This window comes from Megalops cyprinoides, chromosome 12 (genome assembly GCF_013368585.1).
Source record: "Megalops cyprinoides isolate fMegCyp1 chromosome 12, fMegCyp1.pri, whole genome shotgun sequence".
Classification (NCBI taxonomy): domain Eukaryota; kingdom Metazoa; phylum Chordata; class Actinopteri; order Elopiformes; family Megalopidae; genus Megalops; species Megalops cyprinoides.
Genome location: NC_050594.1, coordinates 5,238,735 through 5,263,079, shown reverse-complemented (window position 1 = coordinate 5,263,079; position 24,345 = coordinate 5,238,735). Strand labels below are relative to the sequence as shown.

The window sequence follows — 24,345 nt, the reverse complement described above, 5'->3', positions numbered from 1 at the left end:
CTAGGGCTATAAGTGGCCCCTGTGTTCGGCTCCCCCGCCCCCACTTCTGCGGCATACCCCTGCCAGAAGCTCTCCACATCTGAGTGTACAGTCCGTCACTGCACAGCAGAGAGGGATATCTTTATCTGGGAACACTAGAGGTCAGAGTGTGGTGTGGGACAGGGGTGGCACTACTGAGGCCACGTATGTGACAGTCACACTGTCACTCCCCAAGGCCACATGGAGGGAGTGCTCAAGATCCCAGAGTGGGCAGCACGCGCACTGCTGCTCACAGCTTTAGGGCCACTTCTCTCTGCCATTTGTCTTTGTGTCGTTTATCACTCCCTTAATACTGTTTCAGGACTCTCTGGCTGTCCCTTTCTCCCAGACTGTCTCTTCTAAATCGTTTTCTTTGGGGTTCTTTTGAGTGAAAATGTTTTTCGTGTTTGAATTTGCTTGGGGACGCCATTGTGCCAGTTTGAATGTGGTGCTTTTTATTTTAGGCCTTCTAGCCCTGTTCCCATCACCGTTTGCTCTAGGTGTTTGTTACGAGAGATGTTTCTGTGATTTCTCCTCTCTGAACTGGGAGGTACAGGTTGTTATAGACTTTTTTTGCATGACATCAGATTGATTTCACTGACACACGACACTGCAAACCCCGCCCCGTATGGAACATGTGCTAACGAATCACAGTCGATTAACCCGCCCTGAGCCCGCTGTTTGTCCTTGTGGTTTGTAGGCCTGCAGAGTTTTTCTACCGTTAACTCAGCTACTTGATTTTAATGCTGCAGACTGCGAAATGCCTCTTTCGCTAACACCCGCAGCAGAGATGGCGTGCTGCGGAACTCAGACACTTGCACCATTGTGCCATTTTGCACCCCGCGCTCAAGTGTGTAATGAATGAGTTTCAGCATTTCCAAACACAACTGGAACATGATCTGTTAATGTTAACCAAGGTCAAGCAGCGTATCTCCGCCTTCGTTATGTTAACCAAGGTCAAGCAGCGTATCTCCGCCTTCGTTATTGGTTCACGGAACAAGGACGATGACACAGGCCTCCATTTTAAGTGCAGTTGCAGTACCCTTGAGCGTGGCCGTTTTCACTATGGGGAATGCCTTTTTTAAAGCCCTACGTTCACCACTTCAGCGTGTTTTTGTATTTGTTGTCTTTCTTGTGTTACTGTACGTTATTAATAATTTTGCTCGGCGATGTATTTTGCATGAGTCGTTGATCTGCGGACAGACGGGCCCGGCTCCTGAAAATGGCGTCGTTAACGCCGTGTTGTGGATTTGTTTAACGCGGCCCGATTAGCGTAATTAAGGCTTTATCACAGGATCTGTTAATTACGTTTTCGGTGGCAAGGCCACGCATCCTCGCTGGCTCATTAGCCCCCTGTCTGGCGGGCAGATATTTTCCCCTTTGTGCCGAGCCCCGCCGCCTATTGTACACCGAGCGTGGTGTCGAGGCGTTAAACTGACGCCCTCCCGTCACGCGCACCGCCGCCCGCCTCTCCCCGCTAAGACCCCGCCATCACCGCTGCCCTCGGAGCAAACGGGGGTACGCCCTGCGTAGCGCCGCCTGCCGAGCTCTCCCCAGGTATAAACGGACGTCAGAAATGGCAGCGATTTGAATGAGGTCAGAAGAACACCTGTCGGAGTTAAAAGGTAATGACTGAAGCACCGATTTGCTGGAGTTCAATTTATTTCTCTTTTGTTTGCAGGCAAAGGCAATTTTGCTTCAGAATGACAGCTAACATAAAAAACCCTCTACCTGCAGCCTCTATTTTTGCAAGTTTATTCATGATTGGTCATACCTGTCTTCTCCAGCGCGGTTCAGCTGTTCACCTGGCACAGGGCTTTGTGAAGGCCTGGCTGCACAGCGTATCTGGGGAATATGAGGGTTATCACAGCAATCTGCCATCTCTTTCAGTGGGAAGGTGCAAAGCAGGAGAGCGGTTGGAAACAATTTATTCAAACACATTTCACCAAAGAATTCAGACAAACAGAAAACAGCTCTGCATCACATGATAGAGCCAAAAATGTTCAAAAATATAGTGTTTCTCTCATGAAAAAATGAACTGTGTGTCTGCCAGTGTGTCTTGAGAGAGTTGGCTTTTTTTCTCCTCTACGATTTTGTGCGTGCGTGTGTGTTGTGTATGTGCGCGTGTGTGTCTCTGAGATACGGACGGAACCTGACTCACTAATGGCTTGACTGCATGTGTGACCTGCGAGGCCTGTTACACAAGCTCCCCAACTCCCCACCCCCCAACTTGCTAATCCCCTCCTCCCTGTCCCTGTCCCCAGCTGCGTCACCTGGGAAACGACGAGGTGCACATCGTGTGGTCGGAGCACACGCGGGACTACCGCGGCGGGATCATCCCCACCGACTTTGGCGACGTGCTGATCGTCGTGTACCCCATGAAGAACCGCATGTTCTTTGTCCAGATCACGAAGAAGCCGCAGGTGGGTGAGCTGCTGCTCTGCATGAACCTCACCCCCACCCCTCCCCCCCCGCAGCCGGAGAGTGCGGCTCCAAGCCCTGCACAGCCTCACGGTGGTGCATCACCTGCAATCAGAGCCGAATGTGCCAAAAACGCCGCCGTCTGGCCTCTTCCCAAACAAAACCCAAACAAAACCATGCACTGCAAACCTGTACTTTAATCCCCTTGCTGTGATCATCCTTTCCATGACTGTGCTATCGGTCCCCTTTATCTGATATTTCCGTGTCTGTGTCTGCGGAAACAGCCGGCTCGTATGAATTTGCCGACTGGCCGGACGCTTTCGGCTCGTATGTAGGCCAGCGGCGGCGGAGCCCAGATGACACATCGTGATAAAATGTCAGGTCGTGTCAGAGTGACAAAAACGATCATGGAAAAGCGCCTACACTCTGAACTGAGCTGGCCTGCCTGACTTCAGCTGCGCTGTGCTGTCAGCGAGGGTAGTACCCCGAACAGCCCGTACCCAAACCTGTGTACAGAAGGCTTGATAAGGTTTCTGATTAGTTGTGTTGTAAAGCTGGAACTGAGTGGAGAGGTACAGGTGAATACAATAGCAGTAAATAGTGTGGATGTGGAGTAACTTCATATGTATGTATTATTATATATTTTATATAGTTGATCCCCTTATCCAAGGCACCAGAGAGCTACCGTAAAAGGTATGAAATGTGTCAGCATCCTCAGCTATGGATACACCAAATTTGGTTGCAGCCATACAAGAGATTCGGTTTCTGGCCTCTGTGCCTCCTTTCTCAAACTCACACACTCACTCCCTCATTCCCCGACACTCACATTCACTCACTCACTCTTCAACCGTGAAAGCCGAGTGAGTTTGCCACCTCGTTCCGTTAGACTGACACGCACACGTTCACTCGCTCGCGCGCACATTCACTCGCTCCCTCCCTCTTTCGCTCGCTCCCTCCCTCGCTCCCTGGGCACCGGCCTCCCCTCCCCCCCTCAGCGGAATGGTGTGTTTTTTTCGGTGTCTGTTGCTAAGAGCAGTGGGACACAGGTGCGCGGCGGTCCCCATGGGTGCGGATTACTGGTATGCCAGCATGGGGTGAGAGCAAGTCCTGTCACACAGTTCCAGCACAGCTCTGAGTCTCTGCTCACAGAGCCCAGATTGTAAATTGACATTGCAAAAATTGATACTTCGTGTGCGTGTGTTACAAATAGACCATCATTTTTATTATGGGCCGCAATATAGCATAGTGGTAAGGAATGGGACTAACTGAAAGGTTGCCAGTTCAATTCCTCGCTGGGGCACTGCTGCTGTACCCTTGCTCAAGACACTTAACCTCAGTAAAAACTCACTTAGCCTCAGTAAGTATACATATAAGTGATATGAATGGATAACATCTAAAGTTGTAACCTGTGTGAGTCGCTCTGGATAAGAGTGACTGCTAAACACCGGTCAGTTTTTATGTCAGGTCAAGGGGTGGTGGCGGAGGCAAGATGGGATTGCTGTCAGTCAAAGCACATCAGCGGAGAGCGGGAAAAAATTGCTTTCCCGTATTAACAGCAAACTTTTGATTTGGTTGAGGACTGAAATGAGCTATTAGCTTTAGGCCCGGCGTTCTTTTCGGAAATGGCCCGCTAACCTCCGCAGGAGCTGGGAGTGCGGCCGGTTCTGTGGGTTACCTCACCCTCTCCGTCCTGTCAGCTGTGCTCTGATGGCGGCCCTTCCATTATCCGCAGTGTCGGCATGCTGCTTTTAGCGGCTCCCTCCTTTCATCTTCCCTCTCCCTCGCGGAGTGCACACACGCTTAGATCTCCACGCTAACGCGGGGGCGGGCGAGTGGGTGGGGGGGGTTCCGCCGAACAAGGAGGTCGAGTCGCCACCTTTGCCGGCTGCCGAAAACACCTGACCGTCCCCGAGTGCATCAGAGTTCCGGCGCATTCTTCTCTAATGATGCTGTGGAGCCACGCAGCTGGCCACGGGGAAGCGTCTGCAGGCAGGAGTGTCTCAGCGCTTTGAAGAGCGGCATGACTGTCTGTGCTCGAGTGTGTGCGTAGCAAGGCCCTGCTGCTCACGTGGCGCCCCCTTCACAGTGTTGACAGACACTTTTGAGATTTAAATTTGGGCGAACCCAGCCGATCCTCAGGTCAGTTACTTTCTCTCCCTTCCCCTCCCGAGTAAGTCAGCTGAAGTGGCGGCATGTTGCCGGGGGAAACGGGAGGACCAGCAGAGGTCAAGCAGCCAATCCTGTGCAGCCCCTCCCCCTCATCCCCCGAACGGGGGGGTGGAGGGGGAGCTTTGTCAGGGACCCTTTGTGATGGGGACGGATGTGCGTTGGGGGCGGGCGAGAGAGCTGACCCCTGTTTAAAATGTCACCCCTCAGAGCCCCAGTGCGGGACTCAAGCAGCAGTCTGCCACCTCCCGTCAGAGACAAAGGGGGGCAGGCCAAGACACACGTTTCTGACAGAAATCTCCTGAGTCAGCCTCCGGTGTAGGCCTAACGCGGACAGAGGTTACTCAGCACGTTTTATATCCCGCAGTGAATTTCTTCAGAAAGTCCGTACACTTCTTGCTCACTGCAGCTCCCTCCACAATACCCTGTTCACCTGATGTTTTTCTTTCTCCCATATCGGTGCCAGCAGAGTAAATTCAGGACCCGAAACCCGATTTCTCGGCTTTGAGAAGCCTTGTCGCTCGGAAAGTCAATAAAGCGGGAGCTGGTGTTTGGAGAAGCTCGGGCCTGCACTATTTAAAGAGCACTCCCTCAGCGAGTGAGGAAGCCGTTTCCAGTATCCAGTTACGGAATCCATGGCAACATATGGCCGCTGGCTCGGAGTCACGCTCTCTGCGCTCCTGTCTGAAGCGGCGGTGCGCGGGCCCCAGTGAAAGGCTGCCGCTTTCATCTTAAAACGCTGCCCCTCCTTTCATTTCTCTACCTCCGCTCAGCGGCCCCGCAGGGAGCGCTCCCTGCTTAATTTCTGCTTTATCTGTGTGTGTGTGTATGTGTGTGTGTGTGTGTGTATGTGTGTGCGTGTACATGCGTGTGTGTGCTTGTGCATGTGTGTGTGAGTGAGTGTGAGTGAGTGAGTGAGTGAGTGAGTGAGTGTGTGCGTGTGTGTTTGTATGAGTGAGTGTGTGAGTGAATGAGTGAGTGAGTGAGTAAATGTGTGTGTATGGGTTTGTGCGTCTAGATTAATTAGTTAAAGTAATTAGTCCTCAGTCGTAGCATCATCTTAGCTCAGACAAAACCGTTTTTTTCTTTCTTTCTTTACACCCCCCCCCCCCCCCCCCCCCCTCCCCAAACAATGGGAGGTCTGTCACAGTGAATGTCCCTCATGTGTCACAGATGCGCGAGGACGTCCCAGACAATGGGGACCCCCCTGCCCTCCGAGGGAGAGAGGGAGTTGCCGGCCAAATGGGGGGGTCCGGGCGTGGGGGGGGTGAAGTTCGGCCCAGCGGAGGGGCCAGAGCGCAGACGTGTTCGCTGGGCGATGGCAACGCAGCAGAGCGTGAGGGCCGGCCTCGCCACACCCAGCTAACGCCCAACTGCCTGAAATCATCCACAAGCCGAACCACCCAAAACTCTGCCCTGTGACAAGTCTGAGGCCGGACACACAGCCAATCAGACACTCAGTTTCTCTCGGCCTTTTAAAGTGCCTTAAGTTTAGATGAAATGCAAATAAATAAGATGAGGCTTAAAGAACCTAAATAATGCAGGCATTTGCACTAACACTAATGTAAGTCAGAGGGACTTAAAGATTTGAGAATGAATACAGGTAATGGAGGCATACATGTATGAGCTGGTGTTTATGAGGTATTAGGCAGCAGGGCTTGAAGAGGCCCTTGTAATTTGACATTCATGTCAGTTTCTGGGTCAGCGGTCTTTAAGCCCCAGTGAATTGCGAGCCCTGCTCCAGTGAGCGGCTGTGTGATGCTGGCTCCCGTTCAGATACGCTGCTATCCATTCACTTTTGCACTGTTAGTGTGTAACAGCGCTACCAGGTTGTCACAACGTTGCATGTTGTGTGAACAGTACCTGTTGTTTGAGTAGTTGTATTAAGTGTGTTCCCTTCTGGAACTAGATTAAGAAATCTGAGAAAGACTTCTGAAGAGAATCAGTGGTGCTTTGGGAACACGCTGCACCCCTTAAAAACAAGGAAAAGAGGAGCTGCCGAACCCGTGGGGGATACTTTAACTTTATTGGGTAAAATTTTGGTCGTTACGTTGTTCTGCTTGCTGAGTCCAGTCTGGCAGTGTGGCTCAGGGCACACGCCGGAGCAGCACACAGACTGACTCCAGCACCAGACAGCTGCCGTCGGCAGGTACCAGGTGGAGCCTGAAGTCCTATTTCCGTGACTCGCCGGCACCTCTGATTGGAGGAACTCCCCAGTGCCCCCATGGAGCTCTCTATTTGCCCCACGCCGCAGTGTCACCCCCCCCAACACCCCCTCCCCGGCTTCACCACCGCCTGCTCCCGCAGCGAGACGCACCCCCCAGACAGATCACTTTTATTTATGCCTGTTTGGTAGGAAATGGGGTGGGGGACAGCTGAAGAGTTTCTCTTCTGTATATTTGGAAATGGAGAGAATGTCCCCCTCAGCACAGACCTGTAAAGGAATCGACTTCTCAACTCACGGAGTTAAACCAACCCCCCTGCCACCCCAAAAAAAAAAGAATCTCACATTTCCCTCAGATCCAGTGCAGCTAGCCTTCAGACAGCAAGACAGGTGTATCATTTAAAAGACACATTTAAGTGGGTCTTTTTCCATTTAACAAAATGCTACAAAGTGGAGTTGCACTCAGTCGAGAGAATACCTTCCCTGTCTCATGAACAACAAATTGCAGCCCAAGTATCTCCTAGCTTTTTTCCCTTGTTCCATTGGCCTAGATCACCTCAGCAAGTTTCTTCTACATCCATCGAGAACTTTTTCAGCGAAACTTTTCACAGGCCCAGAGACAGGCAGGGCCGATCACAGACCCGTCCCACAGGTCCCACGGGTGGCACAGATAACAGACTCACTTCAACCCTGTCTTTTGGCTTCATCGAAAGTAACTTCTCCATCAGTTTTTTTTTTTTTTTTACTAATCTCATTGTTATATTCCAAGAAAGCAATGAATAAAAAGCTCATTCTTTCCAGAGCTGTTTTCAGGCTGAATAGAAAGCTTGTCTTGAGATGGAACCGTTTGGAAGTAATTTCCTTTATCTGCAGCTGCTCCGTCTGTCTCCGTGTGGCCTGTGGAAGCTCCAGAAGCACATTCTCTCCTTCCTCCTGTAGCTCTTCGCCCCTGCGTGGAATATATTTCACCAAAATCCTTCAGGGTGTGAATATTCTGCACCTCTTGAGAGGGAATGTTGAAATGACCCCCCAATGATTACCCGTCCCAGCCCAGTGTGGTGCAGAAGATCCGGCTGATTTTGTGTGAGCAGTGACTCGGTGTGCAGGGGCCTACCTTCACTCATGCTCTCAGGCAGAGGAATGTATGACGCAGATTAGTTATGATATTGCATGCGAGGTTCTCTGGTTTTCCATCATGTGTATGGATCAGAAAGAGTACAGCTCTGAATTCCTTCTCATTTTTTGGTAATCAATCAGTGAAGTCATGGTTGAGAACTGACTAGATGTGCACTCTAACCCCTAACGGACACATTTTATTTTATTTTCATTAAAGAGTACAGAGAGAGTGTATTTTCCTTGTTGCAATACAGTATGGTGACTTTTAGTCATGTTATGAAGGCCATAATACTACCCATTTCAATAAAATGGAAATTGGTTGAAATGCTTCCAACTGATCAAATTATTGAAAGGTGCAGAAACACTGACCACAGGCTTCCTTTTTGTCCGTGGCCTATGTATGGCAGAAGCGCATTCTGCCCTTGTTTCAGAACGCTGTTCCACCTTTTCAGTGATTTCATTTCATGGCCATTATAACGGCAGGGGGAATCGTTTCGGCATATTTTCCATAATGAGCAGCCATTAAGTTCTCAGCCTTTCTTTGAGTTTGGTGCACTGTTTTTTTTCCTTTTTTATTGTTGTCACATGCTTGTCTTTATGATTTTCTAACAGGCATCTCTCATCATCCTCACCCCTCTTCCTCTCTCTCTCTTCCTCTTTCTCGTCCTCTTTCTCCCTCCCTTCCTCTCCCTCCCTCTCTCTCTCTTTCCCTCTCCCTCTTCCCCTCTGTCTTCCTCTGTCTCTTCCTCTCTCTCTCCCTCTCTTTCGCCCTCCCTCTCTTCCTCTCCCCTGCTCTATCTTCCTCTCTCTCCCTCTCTCTCCCCCTCTCTCTTCCTCCCCTCCTGTCTTTCTCCTCCTGTCTTCCTCTCTCTCTTCCTCTCTCTTTTTCTCTTTCTCTCTGTATCCTTCTCTCTCTCCCTCTCTCACCCCCTCTCTCTTCCTCTCCTCCTGTCTTTCTCCTCCTGTCTCCCTCTCTCTCTCCCTCCCCCTCTCCTCCTCTCTCCCCCTCTCTCTTCCTCCTCCAGGTCCCCTTCTTCGGCCCTCTGTTTAACGGAGCCATCGTCACAGGAGCGCTGCTGCCCACTCTGGTCCGCGCCACCTGCATCAACGCCAGCAGAGCCGTCAAGAGCCGCCTCACGCTCTATCAGAGCTTGTATCCTTTACCTGGGATAACCGAGCAAAACGCGCCGTCCCCATAGGCCAAGGAGCGCAGCAGCCAGCCAATCGGCAGCAGAGCGAGTCTCTTTTTGAGTCCGATAGGCCGCGTTGTCATCGGTGATGCAGGTAAGCACGTACTGATGAAGCCACGTGCTTCAGCGCTGACCGCGATCTTCGTGCTCGCTCTGTGGTCACACTCAGCCAAGGGCAAATCATGTTTCTCCAGCTGTGAAGCACAAGGACAGATTAATATATGTATGATGTACAATTGTTTCCTTTTTGTTTTCACCTTTAAACCAAAGACAGTACCCCCCTTGCCTACTCCTAGCCCCCTGTCCCGGTAGAAGGGGGCTGTGAAAGTCCCTCCACAGCTGCATTTCTTGGCTGGGCTCGTTTGCATGTGAGTGGGGCGGGTCCCGCGAGAGCGTCCTGATCCCGCCGCAGAGCTAGCGCCGACCCGGCCCCGCCCGACGACAATAGCCCAGCTCTCGTTGCCATGGCTACCCGCAGCATGGGCACTCTGTTCACTGCCCAGCCCAAGTTGCGCACTCTTCTCCTTTTTTCCATCTTTCTGGCACTATGACAAAACCCAGCGGATTTAGGGATCAGGGCGGGGGTGTGGTGGCAGGGTGGATGGGTGGGGTTAACGCCCTGAACACGCCTGAGGAGACAGCCTGCAACACTCAAAATGTACCGGGACGTAGGCGCTGGAAGAGAGCGCAGCGGGATAACTGCCATTCTTGCCCGGGTTTGGCTCCCCTGGAGGAGGCGGGGCCAGGGACGGGGTTTGGTCTCCCCTCCGTTTTGGCGGACCTGTTCCCGCACGCGTTTGCCTCCCGGCCCCTGGGGCTTAAACAGGACCGCTGTGCGGCAGATGTCGGTCAACCAGCGCCAAGCGATTTATCACCACGTAAGCAGCCAGCGAAGGCTGCCCCCAAGCCTCCTCTCCCGCGCCTCCTCTCCCGCGCCTCCTCTCCCGTGCCCCTCCAAGGGGACCGGGAGACGCTCCCCGCACACAGGCTACCCGGCATTCCTTCATAAGAGGAGCCACGACATTAACCAATCACAGGGCAGAATCCCCCTGTCCCCCAAAAAAACCACATGATCCCTGTGATTTTCAGGGGAGATCCTCCAGGCCTGTGCTGCCAGTTCTGCTGTCCACAATGGCAGGCCTTCTGCCTGGCTGGAGGACTTCAATTAGCATCCCTTTATTCCTTTGTTTCAGCGTAATCCTATTTAATGTTTTTTTCCTGTGGAGGGAAAAAGGGCGGGGCGTGCAGATCTGGCTGTTAAGGATACAAACTGTGTATCGAACGCGGTTCAGATGTTCTTGGGAGGGGAAAACAGAAAAAACAGCGAGCAAGAAGATTATTTCTTCATCCACGTTCAAAATGGTTAGCAGAAGAGTGCGGGCCTCTTCTGGAAAGCGAGTTTGAAACGGGGTCATTAAGGGGGATTATTCCATTTTTAAGGCCCCAACAAAGAGCAGATCAGACGCTCTAAATAATTCATCACTTTCCAGACCACAGGCACCCGGCACCGCGTCCCCAGTGCTGGGGACTGCCACAGCTGCTGGGCACGGCGCATATTCCACAGGCATTAAGCAGCCGGCCAACGCCTGTCATTTTTACTAAACTCTGCTGGAGCGGTTTGTGTCTGAGATGCGTAGAATGGACCGCCGTAACGTTTGTGACACGTGAGCGTGCCAGCCCATAGTCAGACGGCGAGGGCGGAATGCCAGGAGTCTGGGAGTGCAGTGCATCGGGGTGCTCCTTCTGCCCGCTCACTCACAGGCCCGCGCGGCGTTGGCAGTACAAGGGCGCTTATTTCCGTCCGGGAAAATCATATTGCACTCAGGCACAAGTGCACTTATTTCCCGTTTATTAGGGGGAAGAAAACACTTGGATTTCTTCAGTGAAATCGTTGTTTGTCGAGGGTATGAAGAAGTTGTGTGTTGATGCGTGGGAGCATGTATGACTCTGTGTTCATGTAGAGCCACTCACACATGCACAGGTCATCTCAGTCTGATGGCAAAACTGTTATTTTGTGTGTTCTGCAAGAAGCTCGCGCTCTTTTTTTCTCACCTCTCTCTTTCTTTCTCGCTCTCTCTTCCTCTTGCTCTCTCTTTGTCTCTTCCTCTCTCTCTCCCTCTCCCTTTTCCTCTCTCTCTGTCTCTCCTTCTCTTTTTTTCTGTTTCTGTACTTCTCTGTATCCCTCTCTCTCTTCCTCTCTCCCTCTCCCTTTCCCTTTCTCTCTCTCTCCCCACTGCGTCTGACTCTCTCTCCCTCTGTCTCCGTCTCTCTGTGTAGAGAGCAGCAGAAATTTCTTTCTTTCCCCAGGTCCCCCGTACACAATGCCGGGGCAATCCGCCGTCTTGTTGTGCTGCAGCTCTCTGAGGTAATTAGTTTAATATTTCTTCAAAGCGAGCTGCGTGACCCCACGCATCCACATAAAGGATGGCATGGCATGGCTCGCTCTCCTCCCGCATTGCCCGAGTAATGAAGAGGCTTCCAGCAGACCGGCCTCGCCGTGCAGGATCACTTCTGCTAATTGGATTTTATATTGAAAAATGACCACCAGTGCATGGCCGGGGGGGGGGTGGTTATGGCGGGCGGTCTACCCCCGCGCACCCGCAGTTGTCTGTCTCACCCGGAGCTCCGAGCCACGAGCCGGGATCCAGGATCTGCAAGCCATGACAGTTGTCACCCGTCTCCTTTCTCTGCGGCAGACAAAGGGAGCGATGTTGCTCCGGGGGGTTCATTTGAAACGGCGGCTGACGGTAAAACGCATCGGCTTTAGAAACCGTGCATAATGTGTCATTCATTATTAACAGCGCTACAGAAAAAAAAACAGCTGTTCATATTCATGTGATGTGATGCGAAATCGCACGTTTGGCTTTCGCAGGAGCAGAAACCCGAGAGGGCGGGAGGATGATCAGAGCAGGGTGAGGGTGAGGGAGAGGGGCGGGGTTGAGGGTGTGACACAGCGGAACAGGGTGAGGGTGAGGGTGAGGGAGAGGGGCGGGGTGAGGGTGTGACACAGCGGAACAGGGTGAGGGTGAGGGAGAGGGAGAGGGGTGGAGTGAGGGTGTGACACAGCAGGACAGGGTGAGGGTGAGGGAGAGGGGTGGGGTGAGGGTGTGACACAGCGAGACAGGGTGAGGGTGAGGGAGAGGGGCGGGGTGAGGGTGTGACACAGCGGAACAGGGTGAGGGTGAGGGTGAGGGAGAGGGAGAGGGGTGGGGTGAGGGTGTGACACAGCGGAACAGGGTGAGGGTGAGGGTGAGGGAGAGGGGCGGGGTGAGGGTGTGACACAGCGAGACAGGGTGAGGGAGAGGGAGAGGGGCGGGGTGAGGGTGTGACACAGCGGAACAGGGTGAGGGTGAGGGAGAGGGGTGGGGTGAGGGTGAGGGTGTGATAGCGGGACAGGGTGAGGGTGAGGGAGAGGGAGAGGGGTGGGGTGAGGGTGTGACACAGCAGGACGGGGTGAGGGTGAGGCAGGAACTGACGCCCTTTTAGCTCCGCAGAGGGGTGTGAGAGGGATGGGAGCAGGGATGGGGGGGGTGAGGGGCGCAGCCGCAGGAAGCTGTAATAGGTGACCTTCGTTCCGATCTGCGCCCTCACCGGCGGACACGATCGATAACGCCCCCGTCCCCCCGCCCCTCCCTTTCCCCGTACCCCCCCCCCCCACATACCCCACCCGCCAATCGCCCACCCCTCGTCCTCAGGCCTCGATCAATAGCCATAATCTGCTCCTGGCTGCAGCCAGTCATGCAAGCGGGGGCTTTTAGGTACCGTCACAGAGGGGGCGAGGAAGCAGAACACTCCACACTGCGGGGCGTTCATTTCCGCTACCTTCCGCTACCTCGCGGTAAGGACACAATCCAGCCGCCACGGCCTCAGATCGCTGCCCTGTTCCACCTGAACGGAAAAGCCCTGTTCAGAGTTTTCGTATTCGTACGCGCCAGCGTGTGAAGCAGGGGGCTCGCGTCGCAGGGTTCGCCAAAGCATCGCGGGCCGCGCGTTCCCCCTGTCTGCAGCTTCTAAGGCTGACAGAGTTACAGCACAGCTTTTTAAGTGCATATAAGGCCCAGTGCTGGATGATCCGGGAAGGGCTTATCTGTGTTTATGCCTACAGGCACCTTCGGAGGGCGCTGCAGAGTTTCGAGCGGCTATAGTTATGCATTCTCCTCGACCGACAGCTTCCAAACGAGGACCCATTTACACAGAGAGCAGGAAATGAGGTGTGAGTAACTAGCCAACTTCCTCCTTTTCGGGAGCCTTTCGCTGAGGCGCGGGGGGTGTCTAAGCGTGGCCCTCACCGCCTCTCCTTGCTGTCGTTTCCTTTGACTCAGACGTGCGGAAAGGCCTTGCGCTAATGACATCCTGTTTAGGACTCGCCCCAACGGTTCCCTGAGCCGTTACGCTCAGGACAGATTCTCAGCTCTCCTGAGCTCAAGCGTCAGGGCGTCAAGGAGTGGAACCCTCACAGACAGCGAAATTTGTTGCCCTGATACAACATTTCATCTCTGGACATTTTATGACGGAAGAAAGGCAGCGATGTGAAATTTTGAGATTGCCACCAAGGGGTGACAACACATTCACTTCTGCGTCAGCAAAGCTGGTGTTTCTGCCGTGAGCAGTAAGGAGGGCTATTTTGTCAGTGAAATTGTTGTAAAGATTATTTCTTTATTTTATTTTTGGCTTATTACAGTATCCAGAGTAACTTGTAACAACGCTGGACATGCACTCGCACACAAAAGAAAACAGTCGCAGACCTGTTCTTCATCCACTGTTATGTTTTTTCTTTATGGCCTCTTTATGGTCTCTCCTGTCAGCTGCTTTTTTTGATTGCTCATTTCTTTCAAATGTGTGAAAGTGGAATTGGCCTTCAGTGGTTATTTACTTTGATCTTGATCTTCGATCTTTAGCACAAGGGTTTCCAAAATGAACAGCTTTGATAGTCTGAAAAGCCGTAGCTTTCAGTGGCAAGGAGTGCTGGTTCTAGAGATGGCAGTCTAGAGCAGTTTGTGGACACGCCCCTCATTAATCTCTAGGATTTATGATTGGACACAGGAAAGAGGCAGGGTGGGGTCCACTCAAGAAGCATCAAATGAGATTCCAGTCTGCAGAAGGTTGACAACACTCAGTGAAGTTGGAGGGTGTTTTGGGTAGAACTTTAAGTGGCACAAAATAAGTTGGTTTTGTTTTTTTGTAGAAATTTTCAAAGGTGAATTTGGTAAAACAGTCCTGATAAAACTCAAATGAAACAACATAACATAGTATAATTTTTCACTCGCATACACTGTTAGCCAGATAAGTCAGCGTCCAGTGGAAGTCTCTGTCGTGTGTTTAGCCTGGTAAGGAACAGAGGGAACAGCCATGTCATGACCACACCCCTCTATTGCCCGTGCCCGCCTCTGATTGGATGAGGCCCAATTCTCCCCGCCTCCCATGGGGGATCATTTACATATCTCCCAAAAAACCGTGCTGGTCAGACAATGGGCCCTGATTTACATACCTACAGTCCCCCTCTGATGCTGGGGGGGTGGTGGGTAATCGGAGGGGAGGGCTGGTCACTGAGGGCCCGGATCCCAGTCGCCTACACCCCCACCCCACCCTCACTCCGCCCCCCTGCATTTGAAGCTAATCCCATTAGCATTGTAGCGCTCTGCCTCTGCTGCTGCTGCTCCTCGCTGGCTGACCAGCTGTTCCTGCTGCTCCTCCCGCGCTCCGCCGCGCCCCGCCGCGCCCCGACCCCCGGGCCTCCCGCGCTCCCCAGCGGACGTGGGCTGGTACTCCAGGCGGGATGGGGCCGGGCCGGGACAGGGTGGGGCCTGTCAGCCGTGGCTCGGAGTCGGGGGGGGGGGGGGGGGGGCCGGGTCCCCGGATGGCATATGGCGTCTAGCTTCATACAACATGCAGAAGTATTCTCTCACCCTCCTGCACTAATGCACAATGACTCATAGCATTACTAATTTCTCTCTCTCTCTCTCCGCCCCAGCGTCTGACAAAAAATCCCCCGCCCCCCGCCCCTCGCCCCCTCCACACCCGCACCCTCAGACCCCCCGGGCCACACTCTCCAGTTACAGCACACCCTCTGATACAGGTGGGGGGGCGGAAGGGTGCTGAATCTGAAAAGGGGGACTAAAATGTGTTTTTGTTTAGAGTGTTATATTGAGCAGAGCAGAACTGTAGCAGGCTGAGAGACTGTTGTTTCGTCTAGGGAAATGAAAAATCTGCTCGCTTTCAGTTTCGCTTTGGACTGGTGGAGTTCACACCAGGCCTGGTCCTCCTCTTTTTTCTTCTTCCTTAAATGATCCCTGTGTTTTAAATTTCCACAATCATCTCAATTAAAGATGCTCTCAGTAGCATTTATGTGCTGCACGTTTTTACTATGCTAAGTAATGAGGATAGACCACAGAGAGGCGATAAAATGAAGTGTACCATAAAAATGGGACATTTCAAATTTGTGTCTTTTTCATTGTTGGCTGTAGCACGTTTTTAAATGAGTAAATAAATTAATTTAATGTTTATTTTTTGCATTCCACTCCTGTTGGTATAAATTTCACAACTGCGTTCAGCGGAATGTCAGCCAAAGATTGCCACCCTCTCTGTTTCTTTAAACCTGACCCCCCTGGGAAGAGGCGTTTGATACTCGGCCGGCCGTGCCGGACATCTGTCTGTTTACCCGGCTCCTGGAAGACACGTTCGACGGCGTCAGCCTTTGTGGCGTTGCATGGGATTCCCCGGTCTGGGTGTTTTTTTTTCCACCCAGGTGGAGCAGAGGAACCTGAGAGGTGTTAGGTAGTGTTACATGGAGCAGGGTGCGTAATTAGTGCTCCGTCAGGGATGTCACGGGTGGGGGGGGGGGGCGCACTGCAGGGTTTAATCAGGCCCCCTCGTCCAGGACCGCTGGCTTTGGGAACCTTCTGGAAACCTCGGGGTCTGGGTGTTAACTTCCTTTGCCCTTAAAATGAATTAGAAGGAAAAAACGGGCCGGCGTTTTGTTAAAAGCTGCACCTGCTGCCCACTTTTTTTGGGAACTCCCTCTCAGGTGTGAATTTGGGGAGTTTGGGGATTTCATCCGCAGGTTCCCTGTGAGGTTACACAGTTTAGGACATGCTCTTCGCAGGGAGCCTCTCCTGGCAGGTCTTCGTCCCGTTGTCTGAAGGGCTTCGGCGCGGTTCGCTTCCTGCGCCCACCCTGGGCTTTCCTCACTCCTTCCGTGGCCCGTGAAAGATGACACCTCAACCCAAAACCCCCACTGTTACCCACGGCGACCTGACAGCTTCCCCAGATTTTTTGTCATGGGGAATTCTGTTCAATTCCTTTACCCTGAGCACAATTGCACAGACTTCAATTGCACGTCGTTCAGTCCCTGGAATCCGACGAAAGGGTGCAGATTTGAGCGGTAGCAGGGTGGTCCCATTTTACCTTTCAGCAAGGCGCTTTGCGGCAGTTTGGTTCTGACCCTTACAGGTCACTGCCACAACCCTGAAGCCTCAGTGCCCTGCTGTGAGGCTCTGCGGCTCCCTCTCGCTACGCGAGCCGTGGCTTACTGTCCTGGCTGCCTCCTAACAGGCCAGATGCCTCCCTCTCTAACCTGTCCCGCTTTCGAGGAGGTCAAGGGCCCGCCTCTAGCGGCTGCAAATCGGATGGCATTGTTAACGAAACGGGAGAGGTGGCCGTTATGGAGGTGTGAAAAGGATTCTGTGCGATTGCCATCGGTGTGCTCTCCTTCTCTGCTCCGGGGGACTGAAACACACTACCCAGGATTTAGCGGCTTGCACCCGGCCAGCCGCCCTGTCCCCTCCCCCTCAGCCTCTATTTAATTAAAGAGTTTTTGCCTCCTGCATCCAATGGGGACGGGCGCTGGACACTTACCTGTCCAATTACGGCCCGTGCCTGTGTGGGGCTCTGAGGATGCTGGGAATTGGAGTTTTGTTTCAGCTAAGGCACTGCTCTCCGGCCAAGGAGTGGGTGAACTTGGGAGTCTTTAACTATTACAGGTCTGTTATTTCCCATAAGCCTTTGCTAGAGGCTCTGGAGCAAACCAGAAGGCTCTGGCTTGCTCTCCCGCAGATCTATCTTGCCAGGCCCAAACCCGGACAGGGGAGGAAACATCCTTTCCCTGTTCGGATAAATCCGCCTGTTTCACTGTGGCTGCGGCTCGCCGCTGTCTGAGATGTGGGCAAAGCCCAGGACAATCTCTCTCCCCGAGGCGGCTTACATTGCGCCCCTCCGTTTCGGGTAATCACCGCGGCCCCATATTTCACGTTCAAGCCTCCTTTGTCTGGAACCGGCGCTGATAAGAATCCCAGTTCTAGAGCTCCATCCGATACAATTCCCACAATGTGGAGGAAACAGCCTTCAATCAACCATTATCTATACAGCAGTGATTACAATTCAGCCTCCCAGCTTACAGAGTGAGTCATTATTGGGCTGGAGCCACAGGGCCATCCTTGAATAGCGCGGGGCTCTGGGCTGTGTTAGACTCGAGTATTTTCTCAGATAATACTCAGGTCCATATGAAATAGATGGTGTTCAATGAGACCAGTAAATGTCAGCAAAATGTCAGGTCTCATATAGCCTATGAATTTTACATTCTGAGATTTTTCTTTTTTCGCTTTCCTTTTTTTTTTTCTTTTCCTCCTTTGACAGGAAACCGTGACCTTATTTCAGTTTCAAAGAACAGCAACCTCGACTAAACCGCCCTTATTTATTTGTCTGTTTCTTTGTTTATTTATTTTTTCCCCTTTCCTGACACAACAGGGCACGTCGTTTAGCGGTTGCACCGCGGCGTTTATTAATTTATTTAATTTAACGGCACAATTGGAATTGTGTTATTTTAAAGCCGGATTAGTTGATTATTTATAAGTTGGGCATTAATAGCACTTTAAACAGTTCAAAGCCTGCCCGGGCTCCTTGTCCCGGTCCCTGCTCTTTGTTTCTCTCTCTCAGAGGATGTCCTCGTGGTGGTCATTATACGTTAGCATTAGCATTTTCGCACAAATGGAATTCAGCGCTCTGTCTGCGTAGATGGACAAAAAAAAAAACATTAAAGAGTGCTTCGTGATTCTCTTTCCTTACAGAAGCCTCTGCTTTGATGTGTTAATGACCGTCAGCTCTCTGTCGCGTCCTGAAGAGCGTCGTTTCGGCGCCCCTGCCGAGGGGGCCATCCGTCGGTCAGGCGTGTCTTCGTACCAACTGCGCCAGGGCGTGACTGAGGAACTATGGGGTAGCATCCCATGGGAGGAGGGGAGTTTGGGGGGGGGGGGGCAGAATGTAAAAAAGTAACCTGTCTGCTTGTTCATTCCATACCTTGCACCACATGAACGTCTATTCGGCTGTTTGGGGGAAAGTCTGGGTTTGACCTCTTTCGACCTTTCCAATTGAAAATGATGGTAATAGTGCTGAATGCGGTACATTCGTTTGTCCTGCCTCTGAGCTCTGCCGGAGTATGGCGCCTACACAATGCAACATGTAGCGCCGTTCAGCACTCGAAACACTCATACGCTTAGCGTAGCGAGAGTGTCTTCACATGTCTGCGCTTAGCACGGCCGCTAATTACTATTGATGAGATTCCTGGCAGATCTGTGCGTTAATCTATAGGCATTGTCATTATAATCAGTGTTATTTGCTCAGATCTCCCGGCCAGGGGGGGTTTGAGGAGGCAGCACATCACAGCGGCCTGCCTCTGCTCAACCCACTTTGTTTTCTTTTTTGTTTTGTTTTTTTGTCTCCTGTGAGTTCGATGAAACCCCATACCCCACTGACCCCCCCCCCCCCCTGTCCCGTCCCACACACGCCCAGCTCCCCACCGCTCTGTCAGAGTGCAGGCAGATATGCCCTGCTTCCCTCTGTCCCGTTTCGGTTGTCCCCCCATCTGTTTTTAGTGTCCGTGAAAAGGTCCATTATAATCCCCGGCTCTCTATGTAGGTGGACCGCCAGAGCCGGGCAGGGTGGGGGGGGGGGGTGTAGGCCCCCCGAACATTAGCCGGGATTCCAAGGAGCCGGGCGTACAGTTTAATTATCCGGCTCTTCAGAGATCTTCATTTTAAATGAGTTTTAAACTACATTGTCTCCGGGACCCATAAAAGACATACTGTCTGCGGAGAGTTGAATGGGCAGATTGGGGGAAGCCCGGTCTCTTCATTAACCCTAGAGTGACTAGCTAATGTTATTGGAGTGCGACCACCTGGCAGGGAGATTGTACAGTCAGCTGCCGCCAAAGGCCTCCAGTAGGGAGGACCAGGTGCTGGGCTCTGGCCCCTAATTGTTGCCATGTAATAGTCCGCTTGACTGCACAGTATGGCTCGGGGCAAGGATTAAAAAAAGCTGTTGCCAACACAGAAGTCTATTTTCTTCCCATCCAGTTTTTTTCCCCTCCCCTCTCCCTCTCTTTCTCTCTGTCCCTCTCTCTCTCTCTCTCTCTCTCTCAATCCTCCATCCTTTCTCTCCATCCCTCCTTTCCTTGTCGCAGGTAAGGGCTGATGGAGGGCCTGTTCAGACCAGCCCGCTCCAGCTTGGATTTTAGGATTTTAGGCTTTTAGGCACGGGGAGGGGTGTGAGGGGGTGGTTGGTGGGGGGACGGGGGGGAGGGGGGGGGACAAACCTCAGGGCCGAGCTCTGGCACTCGCGAAGGTGCCGTTTGCCCGGTGGACTGCTCGGCCGTAACGGGTCTTACTTGGGTGCATTTGTGCTCCCGCGGTGTCAGCCTATAGAAGGAACATGTTCTTCCACTCTTGGATAGATGCACTTCTTAGGAAGTATAAATGTTACAGGCATTCATCTGCATAATTCAGTCCGTGAGCTAGATCATCAGGGTGCAGTCAAAGCATCATGCTATATACTATTAGGCCTAAGAGTATTAATACCAACCTGTAATTTCAAGCTAAGAAGACTAAAAAAATGCCTCAGAGAGGAAAAATTGGAGATGAATAATATTCCTTTTTTTCTTTTTCCTGTGTATTCTTAATTACTGTACGGTTCAGTAATTCTCCCTGGTAAGGAGAATTAGTTTTGATCTGAATGCAGCGGTGATGCAGAATGGACACTTGCGGTCTTGCTTTTCTGCAGTGGTGGTAGGGTGATCTCGCGCATGTCATTAACGCGCATGTTTCACCGAGCGGCGGCCTCACGGGATGAGCTGAACGTGGCGTTCGGCGTGGTACCGGGAAAGCTCTCACTCCGAGCGGGGGCGGCAGGGGGAGGGGGTAAACCAAACGGAAACGCCAAGCGTTAACGCATCACAGTCATTCCTTCGCACATGCCACAGGCATCATTAAAATTTTAGAGGCCCCATCCGCCCCTTTAATATTTAATTACCACTCTGTAGAATGTGGCGCATTATCGTCGGGTTAAACTAGGGCCCTTGGCATTACACAATATTGTCAGGCTGAGCCGGCAATTAGGATGTCAGAATCTCTCGCTGGAGTGGCTTTGACTCGCTCGTCTCGTTCGTGGAGGATTGGGTGTCTCTGCTTTCTGCTAGGCGGTGGCGCAGTCACTGTGGGCAGGTGTGAGAAGGGGGCTTCTGTTATCTATTAAACTTTATTAAAACCCCAGCAGAACAAGCTTTTGCTTGCTGGGGGTGGGTGTATTTATTTTTCTCTGTGTGAAATATTGCTCACAATAGTCTTTTTGTACTGAAACATAGACAGGAACACTCCAACGTCCGGCTACCTACACATCCCTGTGTTTCAGTGTCATACTAATATGAGCATTTTATTTTTATTTTAGATTTTTTTTTATTTTGCAATTCGCAACTGAAATTTCATTCGTTCATTGATATGTGATTTTAAGCAATTTTAGTTCTAATTTAATTTTTTTTTTCTTAAATTACACATAGTTTTATTCACAAGCTTGTTACCAAGATTGAGGGAAACCAGTCAGATTTGTGGCGATCCAAATGATTTCCTGTTCAAGATGGCAAACTGTCATCCTCTGTGTGGCAGCGTTAGAAGATCAGGTGCGTTCCTGGCCGGGGACAGACTCCAGATCTGCTGCGCTGCGTTAGTGGTGTCTCTGATTGCAGTGTCCCTCAGAGAGGTGATGCACACCAAACCTACCGCATCTGCACCAGCACCTCCCCGGGGGAGGGGGTTCGGTCGCTCCTGCGGGACGGTTATTGCCATGGCAGCAGGTGTTTGGTGGAGACCGGGCCACCCAGGGCTATGACGGATTCCTGCAGTGTTCTGTGGTTCGGGGATCAGCAGCACAAAACACTGCATGCAGTTTAAAAGAGTGTTTTGCATTCAGTCATTATGTGTGTGTCATTGGTGTAAAGGATGCTGCTGGCCTTGGGTTTGGGTCCTTTGGGTGATCTGCAGGATCCAGACATCACCTTAGTGGGGACACGTGTGTGTCCTGGATGGGAGAGAGAGACCAAGTTAAGGAGAGAGAGGGAGAAGGATTGACAGAAGGGGAAAAGGAGGAAGGAAAGAGGTATTAGAAGAGGAGACAGGGAGAGAAATAGAGAAGACAAAACGGTGAGAGGAGAAAAAGAGGTTAGAGTGAGAGTGAAAGAGAGGACAGGAGAGAATTATAGAGGGAGAGGAGAGAAAAGAGTAAGAGAAGGAGAAAGAGGAGAAAGTGAAACTGAGACAACAGGAGAAAATGATACAGGGAGAGGATTGAGAGAGTGAAAGGAGGAAGAGAAAAAGCAAGAGAGTGAAAGAGAAAACAGGAGAGAATGACAGAGGAAGAGAAGAGTGAGAGAGGGGGGAGGTGAGTGAAAAGGGGGGACAGGAGAGAATTATAGAGGGAAAGGAGTGAGAAAGAGTGAGAGAAGGAGGAAGAGAAGGCGAGAAAGCAAGATACGGAAAAGCAGCAAGATGAATGAGAGCTGCATACGGAGCAAGAGAGAGAGAGAGAGTGCAGGCGAGGGAGAGAGAGAGAGAGCAAGGGAGAGAGAGCGGGAGAGAGAGAGAGAGAGAGAGCGGGAGAGAGAGCGGGAGAGAGCACGGGCGAGGGAGCGAAAGAGAGAGAGAGCAAGGGAGAGAGCGGGAGAGAGAGCGGGAGAGAGTGAGAGAGAGAGCGAGACAGAGCGGGAGAGAGTGGGAGTGGGAGGGCCGAGCGGGGAGCTGTCCTCAGTACCTCGGCTGCAGACTCAGCCCCCTGCATTCCCCTGTGCGCCGAACGCTGCCGTGGCAACCGTCCCGATGAGCCCGCCACTTCTCTCAAACTCTCCCCGGTGCTGGGGATGTGGAGGATCTCGAGGCAGAGAGCAGCGACGTCCTGATTGCACCCTGAAGGATAGCACCCCACGGACTCCCATCATTCCTGTCCTCAGAGCGCACAGTGCGGCTCTGCACTGACTCACACGCGAGCTGGGGACCCAAACCGCTCAGGGCTCGCTGTGGTGGGTCACTTACAGTGTAGTATAAATCATTTCGGTGATTATAGCTTAGTATAAAGCCATTTATGGCCGTTTTGTTGTCTTACAAGCATGTGTTGCACCACAGAAGATCATTCTCAGATGCAGCACTAGAACCAGTGAGGGGGAGTTTGATGTTAAGAAAAGTCACCCAAGTGAGGAAGTGTGCTGTGAGATATGTGATGGGATGATGAGGTAGCCGAACGACCCGGTCAGCGCGCCTTAAACAAGTTTCGCCTTTCCCCTTCTCCTGAAAGGCGCGGAATGGGCAGGGTTTATTGAAACGCTCCGGTCGTCCGCCTAATGCTGGATGCATATTCACGGCGCCGGTCGCCAGCCATTGTTCCGCCAACAAAGTAGCGGGATTTCAGCGGCTTTTATCTTAAACAGGCCGCCACAGAGGCACAAAGGAGAGCTTCAAAGTGAATCAGCCGATTGTGCTCTCCTCGCGTCCCGAAGACCGCCGCCAGCTTTTATATTTCATCTTATTATAACTTTCCTTAATGTGGCAGCGCGCTCTCACCGCGCGCAAGTGCGTGTATGTGCGTGTATGTGTATGTGTATGTGTATGTGTATGTGTGTGTATGTGTATGTGTGTGTGTATGTGTGTGTATGTGTGTGTGTGTGTGTGTTTGTGTGTGTTTGTGTGTGTGTGTGCATGTGTGTGTGTGCGCGCGCGCATGTGTGTGTGTATGTGTGTGTGCGCGTGCATGCATGTGTATGTGTGTGTGTGTGTGTGTGCACGCATGTGTGTCTGTGTGTATGTGTGTGTGCGCGTGCATGCATGTGTATGTGTATGTGTGAGCGCGTGTGTGTGTGTGTGTGTATGTGTATGTGTGTGTGCGCGCGCCGTGTGTGTGTGTGTGTGTGGCGCACATCTGAGGCCGCGGCTGCCCCTCGTCGCCGGCCGGCGCTGGGTAAAGGGGTCTCGCGGCTGCCGGTGGGTGCATTTGAACGCTCGGCCAGGCCGTGTTTGAAGGCGGGGCAGAAAGTCTTTCCTCCCCGCGTCCCGGCTGGGGTGGCATGTCTCTGCCATCTGGCCGGACGCCTTAGCAAACCCCCCGTATCCCCCCTCCCCCACCCCCCGCCCGACAGCCGCCAACTCGCCGTAAAGACTCCGCAGAGTGGGCGTGTCCGCGGCGCTGTGTTCGCGTCTCTCGTTGGCGGTACTGGAGGTGCTCTGTGACGGACGCGGTGGGACGCGGTGCCAGGCCCCGCCGGGTGACCCCTGTCTACCAGCTGGGCACCGTGCGAGGTGTAAACGCCGAGACCCATCTGTTCCACAGACCCCCAAAGCCCCGGGGCGAGTCCCTTTGTAGACCCCCGCACCCCCCAAAAAATTGCCCGATCCCCTATCCCAAACCCAAAGCTGAATAAATGGGTTCCAGAATTTTTCTTGGAGGGGTTTCTCTGCCCCGCCCCTTTAGGCAGTTCTTCTTCCTTATTGGTTAAACCCACCCCTCTCATAGGTCTCCCTTCACGCCCCCTTGCCTTCCCTCCCTGGGTCAATTAGGTCAGATTTGTCAGGCGTGTGCAGAAGGAGGTCTGAAATATGACACCACGATGGCAGGAACCCAGGACTGCTCGTCATTGGACCGTGACCTGTTCCCAACCCTATAATGGGCGGAACCACTGTGTGCTGTTAATCACTGACTTGTTTGAGTTAATCAAAAGACACAGGGCAAGACTGTGATTAACTGAATCAGCCAGTCCCCAGTAACACATCAGCTCCACTTGCTTCGAGGTCCAGGAAGCTTTACGCCACAACGGTTACATTTAGTCACCTGCCTACAGCGGCCTGTCAGTAGAATATCTGTCATTCCTAAAATGATGTAGATGTTGTTTGTGTTAAATTTAATTTTGTTACACGTGTTATTCATGCATAAGTAAATATTATTGATGTACGCTTTCATGTTAGCTAC

General features: G+C 52.2%; 1 protein-coding gene across 1 annotated transcript in view; it reads left to right on the top strand.

The window, feature by feature from the left end:
- The window catches only part of ralgapa2 (Ral GTPase activating protein catalytic subunit alpha 2), a 140,980-nt gene that overhangs the window by 97,215 nt on the left and 19,420 nt on the right, over positions 1-24,345 (top strand). The window contains exons 36-37 of the mRNA XM_036541827.1: positions 2,283-2,441; positions 8,911-9,038. Of these exons, the coding sequence (XP_036397720.1) occupies positions 2,283-2,441; positions 8,911-9,038 (287 nt within the window). The remainder of the gene's footprint in view (positions 1-2,282; positions 2,442-8,910; positions 9,039-24,345) is intronic.